This window comes from Buceros rhinoceros, unplaced genomic scaffold (assembly GCF_000710305.1).
Source record: "Buceros rhinoceros silvestris isolate BGI_N320 unplaced genomic scaffold, ASM71030v1 scaffold13152, whole genome shotgun sequence".
Taxonomy (NCBI): domain Eukaryota; kingdom Metazoa; phylum Chordata; class Aves; order Bucerotiformes; family Bucerotidae; genus Buceros; species Buceros rhinoceros.
Window position 1 is genome coordinate 19,118 of NW_010398401.1, and position 21,780 is coordinate 40,897.

Consider the following 21,780-nt stretch of genomic DNA (forward strand, 5'->3'; position numbering starts at 1 on the left):
GTGAAACAAACAAACAAAAAAAGATCTTTATATGTCCTTAAAGTGTTTTATTTATGTGATTTTTCTTTAACTACTCTTATACCAGATCTTTTAGCCATAGCTTTCAAACATTCGTGGAAGTTACAGTTATGTTTAATGACTATTGGCTAGAAGCCACCAAACACAAGTGATCTGAAGATAACTAAAACACATCAGTAACTGCTATGTTTGCTGCAAGTTCAGCACGAAATAATTTTTGGAAGAAATGACAACTTCCTCTGCTTCACCTAAGGCATCGAGATCTATAAGTAAATCACGGAGTTCAACTCATGAAAACTTAGCCCTTCAGAAGCAGTCTGAATATTCAGGTGCCTGTGTTCCCCACAGTGTTGACTCAAGGTATGAATTAAGTGTTATCTTTAATAAGGCATCCGTACAACTTGACTTTAATAATGCTTTAAACTTGAAATAGCTGACCTGGCACTAGTTCTGAACTGCAGCTTTGTTGCTAAGATTATTAAACTAGTACCATGACATCTGTGCAGCCACTGTTTTCATTTGCAACCCATCTGCCGCTAATCTAATCATCCCATGCAGTCACACATTGCTTCATAACCTCGACTAGGTTAGCTGAGGTGGAATGATGGAAGCTAATTGTTGCAGCACAGACAAGCCCTGGATAAATTTAGAACATTAAGGCATTACAGCACCATGTATTTATGCTAGAGGGCACTCATATTTAATTCTGAGCACTAATAGAGCTTGGCATTTGTATAACGTGTACCTTCAAAGAATGATGCCAACAGTAATTTTCGAGGAGTGCTGTGAGGTAGGTGTGTACATCAATCCCTATTTTACAGACAAGGAAACTGAGGCAGAAAGGTTAAGGTATTTGACCCAGATCACAGCAGGAGTTAAAGGATGTTTAACGCAGGTGTTGAAGGATAACACTGCGATCAAGACAACTTGAAAACTACTCTCCTCGAAAAAAAGCTAGCTCATGATAAATATGGATCCTTACATCTATGTGTGTGTGCATATTAATTCTGGCTGTTGATTAAAAAAAAAACCAAAAAAACCCCAGCAAAACAAAAACAAACCACAGACCTTGCTTTCTTATCCTAAAATGCTGTGACAAAAATATGTCAATTTAAGGCTTTAGGAAGAGCACGTAAAGAGCTACGTCTCTGACCTGGGCTCTCCTTCACAGTGCCTATATAGGAACAACTCATTCAGTTACAGGATCATAGAATCATAGACTCATTAGGGTTGGAAAAGACCCTTAAGATCATTCAGGGAAGTATTGCACTGACTTTTGCAAACACAAGACGTCGTGAGATTCTGCCTTCTCTCCTCCATGATGTTACACATCTCTAAGGAGAGAAACCCCATCTCAGAAGACAGTTCCTGCCACTGAGAGTTCACAGCTTAGGAAGGAAAGGCTGAGTAGGAACAGCAAATGCAAGTGATTTGTCTGCAGCAGGAGACAGGAAACGGTTGTTTTGCAGGGGCTTGCAGCCAGATGTCAGACTTCTTGTCTAGACACACTTGTCTGAATGACTCCACCAACCTGCATATTTTGTAAGACTGAAAATCAACCACTTCATTTCCATAGTACAGCTCAACAAATTCTGCACATATTCAGGAGTGTTTCTTAAGACTGTTTCATTGTGCTTCCTGTGATCATTTATACAATTGTGGTTTTAGAAGAATGTTCTCAGAAGGCAAATACCCTTCTACTCAACACGGATGCATTCCTGACAAGTTCAGCTGTTACATTATATAGTGTGGATAGTGAATTTTGCCAAGAGAATTAACATGATAGACGGATGCATGCAGGGACTTACAGAATAAATGTGGTTTAAACATACAGGGGCATTCATGGCATGAAGGATGGAGGGGCAGGAGCAAAATCGATGAGTGCTTTTCAGAGGAAATCTTGGCTTTATAGAATAGAAAACTTTTCCAAAAACTCTCAACTGCTTCAGCTATGAGTCTGTAGCCCTATTTCTCTGTTTTGTCACCCCTCACCTTTGACTTGTTCTGTTTGGCTTGATCTGAAGATAATGCTAACAAATATGAGAATGTAAATCCTCAGAAAGAGGGAGACAATACTACATAATGGTTCAGCCACGGAAGCTGAGATCTTCTGGAGAATTGAATGACATGAAAGGTTGCTTCACGTTCAGTCCTGCCACTTCATCCAGAAGACTGAACTTGCAACAGGAACCGTCCACTGTCAGTGCTCTCGTCTCTTTCCAAACAGCTATATTTTCAGTGTCATCATCATCTTCCTCATATGAAACAAGATCATTCAAGAATGAGGAGTGACAAGACAGTCTAATGGTGATAGTTGTCTTGTCAAGGTAATGAGAAGACAGGATGAAGGACAGACGGTGACTGACTATTGCTGCACATCACAAATACAAGCTTTCAGAAAACACATTGCAAAGTATTAGGTTTTGATATCACTGATGGTGCTACCCAAATGGAAAAACACACTCATCACCATGAGTCTTATTTGACCAGTAGCCAAACACAGTTTTGATTAGTTGCTGTCAATGAACAGCTCATAATAAATCTTAGCTGTCAAAAATTATGTAAAAAATTAAGTATATTTTTGAGAAAATGGCAATCTGCCTATGGACAAACTGGGCAGGCTGGGTATATTGGATAAAGTATAAATTGTGAATTATAGTTGTTCAGCTCTTGTCATAGTCTCAGGATTTAAAGCAAGCTGAACAACTGACAATCTTGGAGGAATTCAAGTGTGGTTTTATAATATCTGGTTCAACAGACTGAACTGGGTCACTCTCACTAGCAATTATGTGTTTCACCAAGCATCTGGAAGCTTCATCGATGTTTATATTTTCCTGTAAGTGAAAGAGAGAGGTTGATTAGTCAATATTAATTACACATGCTGCATATTTCTGTGCATAATTAAACTTTTCTCTAAGGCAACAGCAAAAGTTTACTATCATTAATAAATAGCTTTCAAAAATTGACTGTATTAAATAATGCTTGTCATAGTTTTCAAGTTAGTTAAGTTTTATGTATATTACGTTTCATATCTTCTTTTAAATTTACACAGAGCTCACTTTCAATTACCCCACACTCCTGGTGGTTTGATTGCTTCACTAAACTAAACAAACAAATGCCAGAGGGATGTTAAAGACAGATGCCTGCAGTAAAGCTCCAGAGTCTGTATTTCACTGCTTGAATAAAGGTTACTCTGATTTTCAAATTAGTAATTACCTATCAGCAATTACAGCCATCAACAGGACTTATTTTTTAAAGCCTTTTCCACACTTTCAAGAAGATGTCTGTATACAATGCTCACAGTGAAACCTGTGATGAACTAGGTTCATTGAATAAATGAAACAGTCTCAAGTTATTCATAAAATAGTAAAAAAAAGTTCTATATCATTTGGAGTCCTCTCTTAATTTTTGTTGAGGCTGAATTTCATGTCCGGTATACCGCCTCAGAAGAGATATATCACCATTGGTTTCGTTGGTAAGACAGAAATCTCACTCTAGGGTTATTGAACAAAAAGCAAAGCATGAGCCTTTACTTCAACAGCACATTTAACTTGCAGCAACCCTTACTCCGCAGAGTAAGCAAAGCTGAAACAGCCTGATCAGTGACACAGAGCTCAGCACAGCATACAGAATAAACAGCAGTACTGAATAAGGACAGCCACTGATATGTTTGGAATGAAAACTCAGGCTTTCCAGAGTTAGAGACACTCTTCTCATCTAACTATTGGCATTGATTATTTATTGTATATGACGGGGGATAGAAACCTCACCCTATCTTCAGTCTTCTGGGAAATCGTATCACACACCCATGTACATACAGATAGAAATGCAAACAAATATAAATGTATATATTTACGTATATGCATAGACTCCTCTTGCTACATAGCGATTATGTTTTTAATAGCAATCTAAGATTACCCAGGTTTCCAAGATGAATCTGGAGCCTGTCGTACTGAGACCATAACACCCATGTACACAATGCCATGAAATCTACCTTCACCAAATGCTCAGCATCAATTTAGCATCATTAGAAAAATAACCTGTAAAATTTAACATGTGAAACTCTTTTTTTGCATGTGTTCAAAAGAAGTCAGATGAGATGTTTAAGTATGAGGTTGAACTATAAAAGAAACCGAAGTACACATTAGTGTGCTTTTCAGTAGAGATGGTACAATTATACAAATATCAAAAGCTAAAGCAAAGGATTCTGTGATCCCATTTTCTAATCCCCTTGGAATCAAAGGCAAAACTCCTCAAACTCCATTGACCACTCCTTTGCACCACGGTAAAGAGCTGAAATAGGGGCTTTAACTGAAAATGTTAATTAGTGCTGAGATTTCACAGATTTCTTCAGTTATAGAAGTGAACTTAATTATTTGATCTTTGACCTGTAGAGAATATCAGTTGTTTGTAAAAACCCAAACTTTTAGACAAGTCATTTACATACTAACCCCCAGAAAGTAATGCAGAGCTGGAAACCAGCTCCGCACCTAGATGTTAAAACATTACTGTATCACATGGCTCTTTCAGACCAGACAAGCAAATTCCTCAGGCATGCTCCAAAATTCTTTTTCAGAACACTGTGAAGTTTTATAGCAAAAATAGACAATGAAACGTATCTCTCAGTGCTGCTTGGAAAGCTGAAGACAAATCAGGATTGTTAAATGCACAAAAACACACACACAAAAATCCTTTGCCTTGTGTTTTCCTTTACTAATGGACTGATAAGCATTTTTTCAATAATGTCCTAGAGACTATCTGAGATTGCGCCCAAATCAATTAGTGTTCAGATGTATTAACAGAAATGATCTTTGTCAGAGGCTTAAGATCAGCTTTTTATAAGAGCAGGAAAGGGGGAAGGAACCCTAGCCCACAAAAGCATAAAATGGATATAGGTGGACGTCCCTCATCCCCACTGGTGATGGATGGAAGTCCATGTGCCAAATACAAGCCTATACATTCAGAAGGAAAAAAAATTAATGTTTAGCCATTACTCAAACCCAAGGAAATTGGATTATTAAACCTCTTTTTAAACAGCCACAGCTTTTTGGGGGGGAAGAAAGCCAAATTTGAACATGAAAGTATTGCTTTGACATAAAAAAAATCAGAATATTTAGTTTTGGGGGAAAATAAGAGCTTCTCTTCTTCTGCATTGCTCTTTCTTAATTTTAATGAAATTATTTTACCAAATCTACAATTCCTTATTCCATTGTTAATTAACTGTTTTCCTGGTAGGTGTCTACCCAGATCTGCTGAATATCCGTGAAGTGGTATTAGACACAGACAGAGATCATCCCCAGCTCTGGCCATTCCATCTGAAAAGGTTTCTGCTTTCAGTCCATGCCCACCTTCCTTTCTGCCAGGGCATCATCCTTTCAGATGTGCCTGCTGAAGTTTATGTGACCGAGCTTTTACTTCTTCAAGCAAAATGTGCTGATTTGCCACGATTCAGTATTTAAAGCATTTGCACCCATGTGATTAAAATTCTGCCTTTTGTTCTGTATGAGAGGAGAGGAATAAAAAATTCTGTCCGTGTGTGGATCAGAGCTGCATTTTCTCATCATCAACATTTATACGAACGGTCTAAGCTCAGTCAGTGGATGAAAATTTCTGCTGGGGTACCAGGTGAGCAAGAGAGAAAGGATGACCCCAGCAGTCAGCACAGCTGTTTTTGAGGTCGTGTCTAGCTCCAGCCGTTTCTCATGGTTCAGATGACAAGTGGTATTTGGTATGGATGAGAAGTGGCACATTAAGTTACTCACTGCAAGGAGCCTGTGCTCATGCCAACCAAGCAGTTCTGCAGTCCCAGCTCTATGCCTTAACTGCTTCCTTTCTGATGCTACTGTTGCCTTTTGTTATAACCCTAATCCTATGGTGTCTACTTCATGTCCCAGGTCTGGAACAGACATTGCTGTATTCTGGTCTGTCTAATGAAATATTGATTTCTGCACCTCTCCTCCTGCAGTGTGTTTTGCAAAAGAAAAATCAATATTCTGCTAGGCAGTGAAGCAGCTGCAGACTGTATAAGGTGATCTGCTATCCAAACACAGCCACCCAGGGGCCTGGTAATTTTAGAGGGCGGGAGGTGTTGAAAGGCAATCTAGGGAAGGACAGGAAAACCAATACAAAGAAACCAAAAATCAGAGCTTAAGATTGAACAGAGAGGAATAATCACAGACACCCTACTGATTGTACTGAAACATAGAAACAGGCCTTATTATGTCTAAAAATCAAATTAATTATGTTTCAAAAAAAGAAAGAAACTAAAGGTGAGGCAACAGAGTGAAAGCATGTTTTTCACTGTGTCTCTATGCTCAAGTGCCTTAACTGTCATCTCCCTTAGGGCTTTTGCTCTACACAAAACAGCACCCTTCCCTTCCCTTCCCTTCCCTTCCCTTCCCTTCCCTTCCCTTCCCTTCCCTTCCCTTCCCCTTTTGCCTTGACTCCTCTCCTCTCCTCTCCTCTCCTCTCCTCTCGTTTTTACTAACTTCCTTTCATGTTCTGAGCAAATTCTTTACATCAGGCTGAGAGGACCATTCTGCCTTCTTCGTGGAGCCACTTTGGAAAATTAAGAGGTTCAGGGATTATTTAGCCCTTGACATGGTACAGATGCACCGGTAGTGCAGTAGCTTATTTTCCAGCCTCCTCTGAGGCTACTTTTACCTTCACAGTTCTCCAAACATGGGGAGCCTACCTATACTACTTTTCAGGCTGCTACTACTCAGCACTGCATCTTTGATGTGTTTATCCACACAGCATCATTCTGTGATGACCATTTATCAAACGGAGGAAAACCAGAGCCCCAGACAGAGGAAACTGCATGAAACCTGGTCCAGAACATGGTGGCTAGTTGGAAAGGGGGAGATGGCATAGTTTGAAGTCTTCTTATAGTAAGGTAGGACACAACACCTTCTTTCCCAAGGCTTGTGGGAGAGTTTATTGCAAGACCAGAAAGGATCTTACCCATATTATGGTGCCTTTGTTGCTGTTAGTCCCCTCTTCCTGCCTTTGCTCTACTGCTCACATTGGCATCCTGATTTAGCATGCTATGTTTTATGATACCTTTGCTCAGGCATCTCCCCTTGCACTGTCCCCTGAGGTGCCTAAACCATTTCTGTGACTTTAACGCCTCAGTAAGCCCCAGCACCTGAAAGACATTATCGCTGTCAGTGATGCAAGAACTAAGCTGTGAATATAGCCCTGAGTGACTTACCCTCCATCAACCTGCCAACATCTGCCAGAGAAGGACCTGAACCCAGATCATGTGATGATGTCTGACTATCTGAGCTAGTCTTTCTCCTTGACCCCATCAAAAAGGAATGCAAAAGTGAAAATCAGCACGTGCTACTCTGTATTCTATTACCAAACAAAGCAAGGCAAAGAAAATAACTCTGAGCAACCTCTGAAAGCCGGAAAGGAACACTGGAAGGCACAAATGAAATTACAGTTTGCTTTGTAAATTGATCTCCTTCAAATGTATCTTTTCAAAGGGCAGTTTTATAGAAAAGATAGCAACTCGGAGCGGGGAAGGAGACTTGCACAATTTAAGACCTTTGAACATATTGCCATAGGAAATAATGTCATAGTCTTGTAACACAACAATCGACTGAAGGAAAATAAATACTTTATTAAATGTGTCTCAAAGATGGACACAAGCTCAGCAAACTGCATTCTGGATTGACTTCTACCTTGTCTGTCATCTCTAATGAAGATGCAGAACATTAACATTCAGAGCATTCCGTTTTAATATACGAAATAAATCCCCTCAGACTAGACTGGCTCTTAGCTCTTTACAGAAGAAAAAAGCCCTTTGTGAGTTTTATGGGTCTGTCTCACCTCCAGACAAAACTTTTCTTTGCCATGCAGATATTGTAGATATTTCTGTCTGGTTGTTTTCTGGTGTAAAACTGCTCCCTTTCTACAGTTGGGTAGTTTCTGTCTCTGTCTGAAGCTGATGCTTCTGAGGCTTACCTTGGAAGTCACGATGATGATCAACATGTATGCAGGGATAGCTACCTAGGATGGGCAGCTGGGGAGGTCTATGCCAGCACCACTTAGAGACATGATCTTAGACTCTACTACTGGAGTTGAAGGAAACTGACTTCCCTTAAATAAACATTTACAAATTCTGAAATACTCAGGTATTAGATGGCAACCGAGTGAGAATCACATAGCTTCCCCATTTTGTTTCTATAATGCACTAAAATACAGGAGGAGGGAAATTACTTTTAAGATGTTTTAACCTGCACTCCCCTGGAGGAAGCAATCTGAGGGAATGGCTCCACACACTTCTTTCACAGAGCTCCCTTGGAAGCTGCTGGCAGCAGAGCCTTATTAAAATGTTCTAGGAAAACACAACCATACAAGTTAAAAGACATCCGGATGCATGAACACGAAATTCATGGATGTGAACTGCTGTAACTGCAACCCTGAGAGCAAGATAATTTCTGTGACTGAATTCTTATGGTTGTTTGGATATTCTGCAATGAAATTGTTTAACTATATGACCTTTCAACCTCAAAAATGTTGTGATTCTGTGAATTTCCAGCCTTTGGCCAACACTAAATAACTCATTTCATAAAAGTGATCCAGAGAGCTACAGAGCAGGTCTAATACCTGTAGGATAATCCGAATCAATTCCTCCTTTTTTAGTTACAGAAAAGAAGATCTGCAGAGGATTCTGCGCAGAGTGACTGTATATCTGAACTGAAAGCTTCTGCTTTAGGTGTCAGCTGCTTTTCTGGGTTTATGGCAGAAGCTGAAATATTTTCTAAGGCTCCCCAGTGAGATTGGTTAAACACTTTTCTTTTGAGTGAATTAAGACAGTATAGGGAGCTATACATCCCTAACCGGGTCTGGCAGTCTCAAATGGATTGCTTTGGTTTCAGTTACCAGATCAGCAGATTAGCTGTAGTGTGTCAGCCTAATTCAAGTACACATCCAAATCTTGTTTCTATTTATGGAAATTGAAACCACATATCCTGTTCCTCTGCAAGCCTACCATATAGTTTGTTTTTTTTCAACTTTCATAATTGTCCAATCAGAAGAACTGAAGAATTTGTGATTTAAACAAGGGTTAGTAGAGCTTGGTTTGTTCACAGAGCTCACTGGCAGGATGAGCAGAATTGTTGTCCTTGCTTTGTGGAAGAAGAAGCTGGATCAGAGGAGAGAGTGACTTTGTGAAGGTCACTCAGTGCCACTCAGTGGCAAAGAAAGAGGACTCTTGATTCCTAGTCTACCATTTGGGCGCTATGACACACTGTGGACTGCCTGTCAGACAAAAGCTGTAGAAAGAACATATTATTATCTGTGCTTCTAAGAGGAGGAAAGATTCTATAACTTTTTTCTGGTCCAAATAGGATGTGTCGAAATATCCTAAAGACTCAGCACTCATTCAGTCTCCAGGCCATGTTGCTCAGCAGACAAGGAGCTGTGTGCTTAATCTAATCTGGTAAGGATCTGAAAAGCAGAGCTACTAGCCCTTCTGAGCAATTTGGACAAAATTTGAATGTCTTTTCACCTAATTCTGATAGCAGAATTACAGCAGGGAAAAGAGGAACCCAGGCATAATCACATCTGTGGTCAGTCATAAAGTATTTCTAGTTATTTCGGAAGTGGGTATTTTCCAGCACACTTAGTTTTGCCTGACCTGTCTGTTTCGATGCACAGGTTCCGTTTTCATTATAAGGCGATAATAAGATTGAAATTGCTGCTTTTCTTATCCAAGTCAAAAGCTCACCTCTGTGAACTAGGAATGGTGGTGAAAAGAGTTTAAAGGCTGGGAAATGTGAGTGGAGCTCTCAGATACTCTGGCCACATGCTGGATAATTAAATGTGTGACAGGAAGAAGAAATTTCCTTCCTTTAAAAAATGCATCTTTCACAGTAGTTACGGTCATAAAATTTATTGAAGGATTTAGTATTAAAGGTTATTATCTCACACACCTATCTGGAGATGTGCCTTTCAGATTGCAATCAATATGAGCAAATTAAATATGAATATATAAAACAGACCAGATTCTTCACCGGATATATGGTGATATGTATAAGTTGTGACTATACTTCATTGTGGTGGGGTCCAGCAAGGCCTTTCTTACATGGCAAACTATCAGAACGAATTCTATCTTTGTAGGGAGCAGAATATTGGAACAGGCTGAGTATTCCCTTTAGATTAATGTAAGGATCAAAACTCATAAATGAGAATGCATTAGGTGGCTCAAATGTTTTATATCAAAGTTGTTAACTTAAGAAAAATAGCACCAGGGAATAAAAAGTGATGCTTTTTGGTGTAATCTGCCAGTGCTACAGACAAAAACTTCAAACCATTGACAGCTTGAAATATGGTAGGTACACATATAGCATGCTATTTTCTGCAAGGCAACCAGATCTAAAAGATGTATTTTTATAAGTAATCAACTTTGTTTTTCCAAAATGCATAAATCGTATTCAGCTTGCTCTGAAGGCTATAACATTGCCAAGCACATCTCCAGAAAACCTCTGGAGAGCTAATTATTCCAGGATACCACAAAAAAAAGAGTTATTGCTTATTTGAACTGCTAAAACTGCTAGCTGCAATATGATTTCTCTGTCAGTGTTATTCTGCTTCAGAACAGAGTTTCTATTCTTTATAGCAAACATAGCTAGGTTTTTATTTTCCCCAGACCTGAGTTCAGTTATTGAATGAGCTTTAGGCTGAAGGAATACCAGGTACACATGACATCCAATATTTTAGCATAGCAGTAATAATAACTTCTGTTTAGAAAAAAATGTGTGGGTTTCAGTTCAGAACTGAGACCAAATGGCAAAATTATTCCGATTTAACTTAGCCCAAATTTTGTGATTCTACTGTCTTTAGTGGAATTACTCTTCTCTATGTCATTTTAAAGCCAGGACCTCCAATTCTAGATGGAAATCAGGTGTGGGGACTGCAGAATAACAGATCCTAGCCTTTAGTCTATAGCAGCAGAGAACAGTTTGATAACAGAGTTATGTCCTCAACTCTCATTGCTCCCTTCACAGTGGCTTTGGAAGACAAATCTTGTCATAGCTGGCTTTCTTCCTGTTCCTACATGATTGCACTGGTAACCTGAGGACTGCTTCAGTTAAATAAAGTAAGAAGAATCTAGATATTCCCTTTGTTTAAAAAAACTCAAAATCTTAATTCTATGTGGATTAAAAAGACTTGGACAACTTTTCTCCCTTTGTGACTCTTTTAAACTTTACACGTCCTTTATATGTGCATAGTTCTGCCTAAGACTGGCTCTATCATCACCCTAAAACCTCTCCATGACCTTTGAAATTGTTTGTACATACATTCTTTGCCATGACTTGCACTGTAAATGCACTTGTTCTTTTTAAGAAGTGGACAGTTGCTTGCCGGGGTCTGACATATGGCATTCATGGTACAGATTCCTTTCTCATAAGTCAAAGAGCAGTGGCCAGCTGCAAGACTTTGCTAAACCGAATGCAGAATAGTGAAACAATGACCCTGTATCCTTTAAACAATGGTCCATCCTGTTTCTACCTCTTTGAAAGTCTTTTAGATACAGACATTTCAAAACAATCTGTTATTAATTTATCTCCACATGATTTTTGTGGTGATTTTGCCCTCAAGTCTCAGTTTTCAGTGACTTAGTTCTTGTCCCTAGTAAATGCAGACTCATGAACGTCAGAAATGAAGAAAAAGTAATTCTGAAGAAAAAAGCTATATACAGTGTTACAAATCACTAGTGAACTGGATCCCAAGTACTCACAATTAAGTATTTCAAGATATCTGTGGCATGAAAGACAGTCACACACCTAATAGAATATTGGAAAAGGGCAGAATATGTAACACATACAAATAATAATAGTTTGTCTTGTAATAATCCCTTAACTCTCCACGGGTACCATTCCAAATACTTCACTCTGTGGGTTTTTTTTTTTCCTTTCTGTTCTTTTTTTTTTTTTTAAACAGAATAATTATTATGCAATAATTATTATGAAGCAGCTGATTTTAGAGATCTTGCCCTCTTTCTTTAACCAGAACTAGACACTGTCCATAGCAAAAATCAGGTTATCCTAGAAAGGAATGCTTGATTCTGGTGGCCTCACCCAGCACAAATCAGCAGAGAACCACAGCCAGGTCCTGAACAAGATAATTTACCCACAGACCTAGACCAAAATGTTTCCCTAAAAACAGCATTTTGAAGAAACAATGACTAGTGTTGAGAGTCATTCAGTAGGAAGGCAAAGACACTGACCATAAAGACATAGAATCATAGAACCATGGAATGGTTTGGATTGGAACCCAATGGTTGAGGCTAAAGGTTTTTAAGTAACTTTCATAAAGTCCTTAAAGGAAATTGAACAACTGAATGTAGCATTTGGCTTTCAATCTACCAACAATCTAGGTGAAACCAAAGCCAAACTGTTTAGATTTACAACATCCAAATGTTTCCCAGCTGATAATGATGATACCAGCTTTCATAATCAGAGAATACGATGAACAAAATATCCATCGAACTGTTGTGTTCCAATCAACATTTCAGATGCCAGTTCTTCAAATCCTTCATGCACTGAGATTATCTGAGAAATCTCAGACTGATATACAGGATCACTGTACTTTGGGCCCTTATATTCCTAAAGTCCCAGCACCCTTTCTGATTTTTATTTCCATTTTTATATAGGCACCCAGGAAATCTGTACCAAGGCAAGGAACTGAACCTCAGAGCAGCTCACTTGGCACTTTGATCACTGATCTTTCCTTCCTCCCCAGATATGTGATTTTTTTTTTAAAGGCTTTTGAGAATAAGAGCTTATAACAGTAAGCTTTGTCCAAGCACTGACTCTTTTTCTGGACTCTAACACAATAAAGCTATTGTCTCAAATCAGCATTTCTCAGGCAATGTGGTTATACCAATATTTAGAGATTATATTCACAGTTAATAATTATGAAAAATATCCCCTATCATTCCAAAGAGGTAGCTTTTGTGCCTTGCCAAAGTTCATCTTCCTCCCCAGGCTATTACACAGTAAGCCGTTGACCCGTTACATGCTTTACTGCTTGTCTCTTGTATTAAAGCAGCTGCATTTCAGAATGTTGCATGTAATTTGCTTTGCAATAAAAGACCTAAAAGAAATTGAAATTATTAGTTTACAAATTCACTTTTAATTAATTCCACCAAGAGAGGAGCTTTGCAAGGCACACATTTCGACCAAGTGAGCTATTTTAGGAAACAATTTCTCTGTACTTGAGAAACGTTAAAAAAGAAATGGAAGCATTACCTTGGCTGATGTTTCAAACCAGCCCACGAACCCATTCTCCTTGCAGAACTGATCCATCTTGATGCCGTTGTTCATAAGAACATCTATTCCCTGGTCACATTTGTTTGCTAAGAGGACTGTCGGCACAGGTTTGCCATTTGGAAGAACCAGTTTAGAGTCCAAATCCTCCTTCCATTTTGTCACTGCTTCAAACGTTGCAGGTCTTGTAACATCAAAGACAATAAATGCCCCCATGGCCTCTCTGTAATATACCCTGGTCATGTTTCCAAATCTTTCTTGACCTGTGATGAAGAAAGTAGGAGGGGAAAAAACCACCACCTTGTAAAAAACACTGCTTCCAACCCAGGTCAGTATTTCACACAGCAGGTTTTCCTAGAGAACATCATTACTGAAGGCAGGACTTCATTCTGCAAGTCTCTGGAAAGCTACTCTGTCTAAATAGTAAGTACCATGCTAGACTCATTTGTAAGAAAATGCAGGAGAGTATAGAATGTAAAAGGAGTTTTAAAGCAAACATCCAAGGAAATTTAATAACATTTTACAAGCTTGAACTTCAGTGTACAGTGTCTTGTTAAGCTGTCAGATTTCTAGGTCTATGGGCAGTATCAAGGGTCTTGGTGTACATTACAGGATTTTAAAGAGGAGCCACAAAAAAAACCAAACAAAAAACCAAACCACCAAACCAGACTGGAAACTACTTGATCTTAGGGGATTTTGTGGGAAACACAATTGTTCTGCTCATGCATGTAGAGGATCCTGCAGATTCTCGTGCAAGTGATAATAATCAACAGTAACATAACAAAGCGCTGGAGTCATACCAGGCATTGAAGTCATTATAAATGTACTTTTACTGGCAAACTAAAATACTAGAATTAAGAAAGGTGACTTTAAAGCCTTATGAACTTGGAAAGTGTTCTAAGAAATAGCACAGCAGTAGCAATATGAAGAACTGTATTTCTCCTGTGAAAAGATCTGGGAGGACACTTTTCATGCTAGATCTGTTCAGAAGCTTTACGGTTTGATTTGCTGAATTCAAAGTGGTTTCTGGGAAGTTATTTATGGTATTTTTGTGAGATAAAAATATATTATTATATTCAAACATGAGCATTTGTAAATATCTGTAAGTTTATATGACTAACAGGGTAAAAATTAACAGACTTGACGTCAAGATGCAGTATGTTGATCACTTGTGGGTTCGTTAATATTACGCTATTTTCATAAGAACTTCAAAAAACTGTTTCTAAGATGGAAATAAATTACTCTGAAGTTTGCTTGACACGAAAAAATAGAATTTCCATTGATGTCTACTGCTGAGGTATGATCTGAAATAGAAGAACTACAAGTTTTTGAAACATCTCATGACAACAGCAGTCTTTAACCAAGAAAAGTCTTATATTCAACTGTATGTTTCCATAGCTGAGTAAAGGTGCTGTGAAAATAGACAACATTCAGTGGAAACCTGTTACTTTTAGCCTTATTTTCCCAATGTACATCATTTTAAGTAGGTTAGGAAGACAAGAAGATTGCCAGTCTGCCTCTGACCCTAGGAAGGTTACCTGTGGAGGTGTGATCTGATGGAAATTGTGCTGTAAGGCTGGGTTGAGAACAGAAGATAGCTGATTACTGAGCTTCTAGATCATGCAGTGGCATTTAATGGAACACATTTATGGGGTCAACAGCATCCATTTGTGATGTATATCTTTGGTTTTATGGACTAGATGTTGCAGGAAGGAGAAAGTCATTCACGTGGTAGAAAAACAAAAAGTGGATGTCTGTTCTGAAATTCATGTTAGATTTTTTTTTCTTTAAACAAACACTGCATTCCATGGATAAAGCAAGATAAAAATGTATCATATCTGGGAAATACAAGGTCAAATTGAAAATTTCATATGGCTCTGCTTTATTAAAATGTCTTATGATTCCTATCAGTGGGCTAATCAGATGAATGGTGAAGTCATGTGCTATTCAATAATCTCCTTGTTGAGCAATTTTTTTTCATTTGCAAGAAGGTGCCTTCAAACAAGAGTCAAGGTCCGATTAGAAACTTAGCAGTAAGGCAAGTAGCAACATATACAATTAATTTCTGATGAATATTGTATTTCAGTGATACTTTATACTCCTCACACAAAGTTCTTGAGATGCTTGCACTGTAGATGAGATGTAGATGATGTAAGAACTGCAAAACTTGGGCCTTATACATATTTACTGGGACACAGATCTCTAAGACAGGTGGGACATTGTCATAGAACATGAACTAAATGCTTAATTTGCAGCATAAAATCATTCATCACAAACAAATTTATCAGAGGAATAGGAGGGTTTTATGATGTGATTTTCTGCCTAGAAGTGGCCAAAGTTCTGACAAATGATGTGACACTGATTCCTCTTCCTGCTTCCAGCTGTTTTTGCAGATACCACTGCACAGAAAAGCCACTGTGTTTGCAAAAGCAGCTTTATGCAGATGTCGCCGATTTTCATTATCAATCACTTCAAAGAAAGAGAAAGAATGGAGCTGCTGGCTGAATAAAGTGCCTAAGCCCTTTTTGAAGCAGTCTTTTTCCCCATTGGTTACAATTAATTCATGAACATACTTGGCAAAAAGACATTATGCAACTTTGAATGGAAAAAGAGATGGTTTGTAAACTACAGACTTTTCATTTTACATAATTTGCATAATAGCTTTACTATTATTTAATTTACATTGTGAAAAAGTGATCTCTAGTGTTTGCATTGTGCTTGGAGAACTAAGTATTGTGTCTAAGGATCCAGGAAGACTCTTTTTTTCCAAAGATTCAAATACCTATCTTAATAGGTGAGGTTCCTAAAACTTTTTCATTTAGCAGAATTATTCATGAAAATAGGTGCTGTTTGATGTATTAAAGGTGTTAGAATCTGCCCTTCAGGTTTTCAGCCCCATAACGATTTAGGCAGTAATTAGGCTAGAAAATACATCAGCCATTAGGTATTCAGTGCTATCTCACAGGCAGCCTTGAACATTTGAATCTGCTTTATTGCAAGAGGGATTGGGGAAGACAGGTTTTGCTTTTCATTGGAAGGGTCAGAAAATTGTGAAATGTTTGTTTGATCTGGCCTATTGTACTTTACTGCATCCCTTGCAAGGCCACTGGCATATGGCATCAGATCCCACAAGTCTGATGGCCTTTGCCCACTGAGGCATTGCTTTACTCTGGGATTCATCAGCCCTAATTTAGGTTCAAAAAAAAAAAAAACCAAACACCCCAAAACTGGGTGTATCCGAGATTAGGGTCCCTTTGTAGTCAGAGACTGAGAAGAGATATGTAGAGAGCATCTTCTCAGCAAAGACAGACATTTAAGAGCTTCATTACTGAAGTATTTAATCTCTACCCTCAACATCCTGGTGAGGCCAGGATCAGTAGGTTATGCCTGATTTGGGTGGTATTGGGGTTATACCCCAGTACGAGATGTCTAAATGTTAAACCAGATGAATCCCACCCCACTTCAAAGTGAACCCAGTGAGACCAAGGTGCCAAAGCAACAATAATTCTGTTACAAGGAAAGACTCCCTGTCTGACTGGCATCTGCCTGCACATTTATTCTAATCTCAGCGGTGCCTCTGCAGCAGGGAAAGGTATCATTACACAGGCTTAAAGCAATCAACAGCTGAATTTTCATAGCTTATAAAAATGCACCCCACAAAAATTTGCCAGAATAACTTGTGCAGAAGTTTACAATTTTCACTAACCACTATAATCTCTGATAAAGTTATAAATACTAATGATAAAGTGATAAAACTCAGATAATTTCCACACTCTCGCCCCAAAGTATCCAAGATACAGTGCAAGATAAAAATTGATTAAAAGTGCCTAATGCACAGTTTTACAGTGGATTTTAGTTCTTGCCACTTTCTCTCACCCTAAGAGGCAAAAGCTTCTGCGAACCTTTATGGAGGGCCTTTAGCCAAAGGTGAGAAGATGGAAATCATGGAGAAGATTTTTCTACATAGCACTTAAAAATAACTTTCAGAACTTTCACCTTTGAATTCAAATCATTGTCTTTATGGAAACTTTATTGAAACTGAAGCAAGCCCTGAGGTGGCATTCACCTCCCCAGAATGTGAAAAAACAGGCTGTCAGCAAGATCAGGTCCATGGATCCCAATACAAATCTATACTGAAATAAAACCACCACAGCCAGGGACTTATTTACGTTTGCAGAACAGCGATTTCAAGGTAACTTAGCCTAGAAATCTCCATGACTATCTTATTCATGCATATGTACTGCAATACTTAGCAGCCACTAAAAGTGTAAACTGCTGAGGATGTGCTGTGCCTGTAAACAGTCCGTTTACTCCTTCTGGAGCATAAGTCTTAGAAACTTTACAACTGCAGAGACTTTTCCCTGTATCTGTGCAAAGACTGTTGTTTCCTAAGGTCAAAGTTTCAGTGAAAGGAAGTGAAACAGTTCTTTCACCACTGGTATCTTTTGGATGTCTCCAATGGATTGGTCCAACCCTTCATGAGGTGAGAACCAGCCTTGTGAAAGCAAACCAACATGTTTTTGGTAGCTGTGAATAATCCAACCCATGCATACACAGCAGGAGGGATAACAGGGATGATGACATGGCTGCGAAAAAGTAGCAGGAGAGGAGAAGGCTCTGAATTGCCATTGTTTGCAAGAATCGCCATTCTTCACTGCACTTGCAGAGTTGCTTCCTGCAGTAAATCTGCAGTAAATCTGCAGCTAAACCGGTCTTCAGAGAAATCTCTGGGCTACGTGGATGCTAAACACAGACAGCAGTGCTGAGAGCAGCTTTGCAGAGAAGCCCATAGCAAACACACCCGTATCTGCTGCCTGCAATCGTTGGATTCTTCAAAAGCTCCCAGGCTGCCTCTGCAGGGCCACCCCCACCACAGCAGCCTTGTTTAAAATATCATTAAGAGTGTCTTTTGCAGCTTTCCTTCTAAAAATCTGTTAATGAATTTGAAAGATACTTACACAGAGGCAGCAGAAAAGGAAAAAAAATTAACTGAGGAGCAAGATCTAAAGACGTATGACACAGCAGCAAGGGTGATGGCACACTTCAACAGGGACATGAACACCAAAACTGAGAATTTGGGGCAATTCAACAAAATAAAATGGAACTGTTAGGAGGAAATTAAAGACAAGGAGAATTGTATCATGTATAGCACCTCCCACACACAACAGTGAAAATTCAGTCACTTGAAACTTAGGCACTTCCCTGAATCAGACATAAATTCATAGATTTTAATGCCATTGTGTTGTTACAGATATCATAACATTATAAACCATGAAGGTTTGTCCAGTTACTCCCGTCTAACATCCACACCCTCAGGAATATATTATCTGTTAAAAAAAATCCAAGTCTTAATGTAATAATATGTGATGTGGAACTTGCCTTATCCCTGAATTGATTTTTCTAATGCTTAGTCATCTTTACAGTTCAGCATTCATCTCTCATCTAAATCAATGCAGTTTCAGCATTTAGTTATTAGATCTTTTTATACTTTTGTTTACCAAATTAAATAATACAGAAAAATACATTACAGAAATACAAACGACATTTAACTATGAAATCAGATGGCACCAGATGAACCCAATTTGCTTTTTCATCTTATGTCAGTAAGAGTAAACAAGGGTAAACTGCTTGGTCCTACCATGGCTGGAGGATGTCACTCCTTCCATGAAGTCACCATGTATCTAAATCCAACTAATAATGTAGATTAACTTGATACTAGTTTTTCTCAAATAATTTTTGATAATTTTTTTTCTAGATTGTTAAACCATTTACTACCCACCGATCTGCACAGTGAAGTGCAAGGAAGAGTACGCATTACACTTAGTAGTAAGTTCATTGGCTGTACAATGGAGGGGGAGGAGTGGGTGTTAAAGCTAAAATGATACCTGTATATACATACACAAACACACATATACATATATATTCATATATATATATTAAATATAACTTCTATATTGAATATAACTGCTATATTGATACTATATAGTATCAATCCTATATAGCATTTTGAAGCATTTGCTTCCATTCAAGATGCCCTAAATGCTAAGCCAACATCCTCCAGCTTGGTTAGAGTCTGAAAATTTATTGCTTTACACCCAAAGATAAACATGACCTAATAACAGCGATTCTGCCAAAAAAGAGGATGTTCTGAGACCAGAGATTCTATTTTCCTCCCTCTTATCCTCACATATTGCCGTTTTGCAAGTGGTGATATATGATCAGCCACACTGGGATAAAACACTTCCATTACCTCCATATTTCCAAAGAACTTAACATTGCTTTCATTTTTAAAAAACTTTTTCTCTCACCAGGCAGATGCCTTATTTGTGATCACTTCTATGCCAACACCACACTGATCTGAAGAGCTTATTTTCTATGTACAGCCATCAGCAGCTGAAGCTCTTTACACAGAAGTCATTAAAACTGAGACAGCAACTTTTTTCTCTTACCGGTCACTGTCTTGACCTTCACAGAGATACTTAGAATTGAGCAATTCATATGAAATTTAGTACTATGCTGTAATTCTCTCTGTCATGTGTGATAACTCAGAAAGCATGCTAGTCATTCAGTACTACAACTTGGTGTAATTGCTTCTGCAGCCCGACTGAAAGCTACATCATATGATCCGCCAGCACATGATTGGTAGTGTAATAAATCTCTGAAACGAGGCATGCAAAATACATTCTTTGAGTCCCTGATGCATCCAGAATTTACTATTAAATGCTTTTTCTCATGCAGAAAAGTTTTGCTGGATGTGTAGGTATTTATTGGTATAATTGGTCACTGACGAGCAATTAAAGCCATGCTTTCCCCTTTAGTCCAACTACTAATAAAGAAAACAGAGCACATACCTATTTAGCATTGTAAAACCATGAGACTATACTGATGTGTAAAAAACCCGGGGTTATGCAGGTTTTGCATAAAGCAGTGTTGTTGCAGAAGTTTTTAGTGCCTTGGTGCCAAATTCAGAGCTCAGACAAGAGGCAGCTAAGTATAGAAGAAAGGCACTCCCTCCACTGACAAGAATGTCAAGAATTTTCTCATTTCACTCGTTTTAGGCAGTGCCGTTCCAGTCCAGATCTCTGAACCCACAGCTCAGGTCATAAGCTGGCACAGTTACCTAACAGTTGATATCATTTTCACCTCTCTTCCCTACTTAACAAATGCAACTTCTTCACTTAACTGGGTTTTTAAAACGTCCACTGTTAAGCTGTTGTGTTACAGCTGTACGTGGATTCCTACGTACACTGAAGGGAAAATTATTACCTACATATGCCATCAAGATAAACTTTCATTTAGTGGACTGAATAAAAAATTATTAACTCTTAGTAAGTGTGGTGGCAAAAAAAGTTGTGGGTTTAATTTGAAGCCAAATATAAGAACTCTGAAGCACTGACAGCAACCATCCCAAATTCTGTGGGTTTTAATTATGTAAGCACGCAGGGATAACTGGACTCCTTTATTCTTTTTCTCCCTCCAGAGTAAATTATCTTTTTTTCGTTTGATGTGGGAATACGGACAAACAAACCTGAGTAAATACATTTTTAACAAGCAGCATTATTGCCAAATAGAAACACATCTCTTTTCAAAGCATGACAGAAGTTGTTTACATTTCACTGAGTCGAAGGAAGGAAGGCAGGAGAGAGGAAGGAAATAAAGAAGGAAAGCATTTTGATAAAGTAACTCGCTGATTATTTTTCCTTATTTTTTAAACTATATAAATAATTTTATCCATCTCATTAAATCCCTCATTTCTGCCACCAAATTAAAGAGATGGAAATTCTTGTTACTCTCCCTCCCATCACAGAGATCTGTCATTCTAACGAGGGAAGCTGAACAGTGGCAGCTGCAGGGGAAGAATTGGGGCATTTGGAGAGAAGTGACCACGTCCCTGCACACATCTAAGGGCTTGGGAGAAAAATCAGGCAGGGCAGGTTTCATTCTGACACCCCTCGTTTGGAGGTCTGCTGGCTTTAGGGAACCTCCAAAACGTCAGCCAAAGTTTTCTCTCCCCCACCTCCTCTCCCTCACCGCACAGGCACTGGCAGTTTCCAACTTAAAGATCAGTACAAATGTATTTGGGTCTATATTTTGCATTGTCTCTGGACAGGTTATGGGGCAAAGAGTTCTCCTCTGTACTCACCCGCGATATCCCAGAGCTGCAGCCGTACCACAGTCTCAGCATCCCAGCTCAGCACCTTCAAGGCAAAGTCCACCCCGATGGTGGCCCGGTAGTGGGGGGAGAAGTTCTGGTGGACATAACGTTTGATGATGCTGGTTTTGCCCACTCCCAGGTCCCCGATCACCAGCAACTTGTAAAGGTGCTCCTTCTGATTGTGCTTCTGCATCTTTCCTGTGGCTGTGGCTTCTCCCTGCGAACTGATTGCATGCTCTGCCCAAAGAATCCTGCCAGCCCGAGGGGGAGAGAGGGAGTGAGGAACCGGGGAGGGAAGGAAAGAAGGTAGGTGGAGGCTCTTTC

At 38.9% G+C, this 21,780-nt stretch overlaps 1 protein-coding gene across 1 annotated transcript; it reads right to left on the reverse strand.

The window, feature by feature from the left end:
- Positions 1 to 2,659: 2,659 nt before the first annotated feature.
- On the reverse strand, positions 2,660 to 21,682 carry RAB38 (RAB38, member RAS oncogene family). The gene is made up of 3 exons (XM_010131086.1): positions 21,445 to 21,682; positions 13,284 to 13,564; positions 2,660 to 2,852 (listed from the first exon to the last, which is right to left on the reverse strand). The coding sequence occupies exons 1-3, from the start codon at positions 21,647 to 21,649 to the stop codon at positions 2,700 to 2,702; spliced, it is 639 nt and encodes a 212-aa protein (XP_010129388.1). The 5' UTR covers positions 21,650 to 21,682; the 3' UTR covers positions 2,660 to 2,699.
- Between the last annotated feature and the right edge of the window lie 98 nt (positions 21,683 to 21,780).

What these genes read in the sequence shown, in the direction of transcription:
- RAB38 (XM_010131086.1), bottom strand. Translation starts at nt 21,649, where the DNA reads ATGCAGAAGCACAATCAGAAGGAGCACCTTTACAAGTTGCTGGTGATC. An exon ending in GCAGCTCTGGGATATCGCGG is followed by an intron (nt 13,565 to 21,444) that starts GTGAGTACAGAG and finishes TCTTCATCACAG; the next exon opens with GTCAAGAAAGATTTGGAAAC. An exon ending in GGTTTGAAACATCAGCCAAG is followed by an intron (nt 2,853 to 13,283) that starts GTAATGCTTCCA and finishes TTTCACTTACAG; the next exon opens with GAAAATATAAACATCGATGA.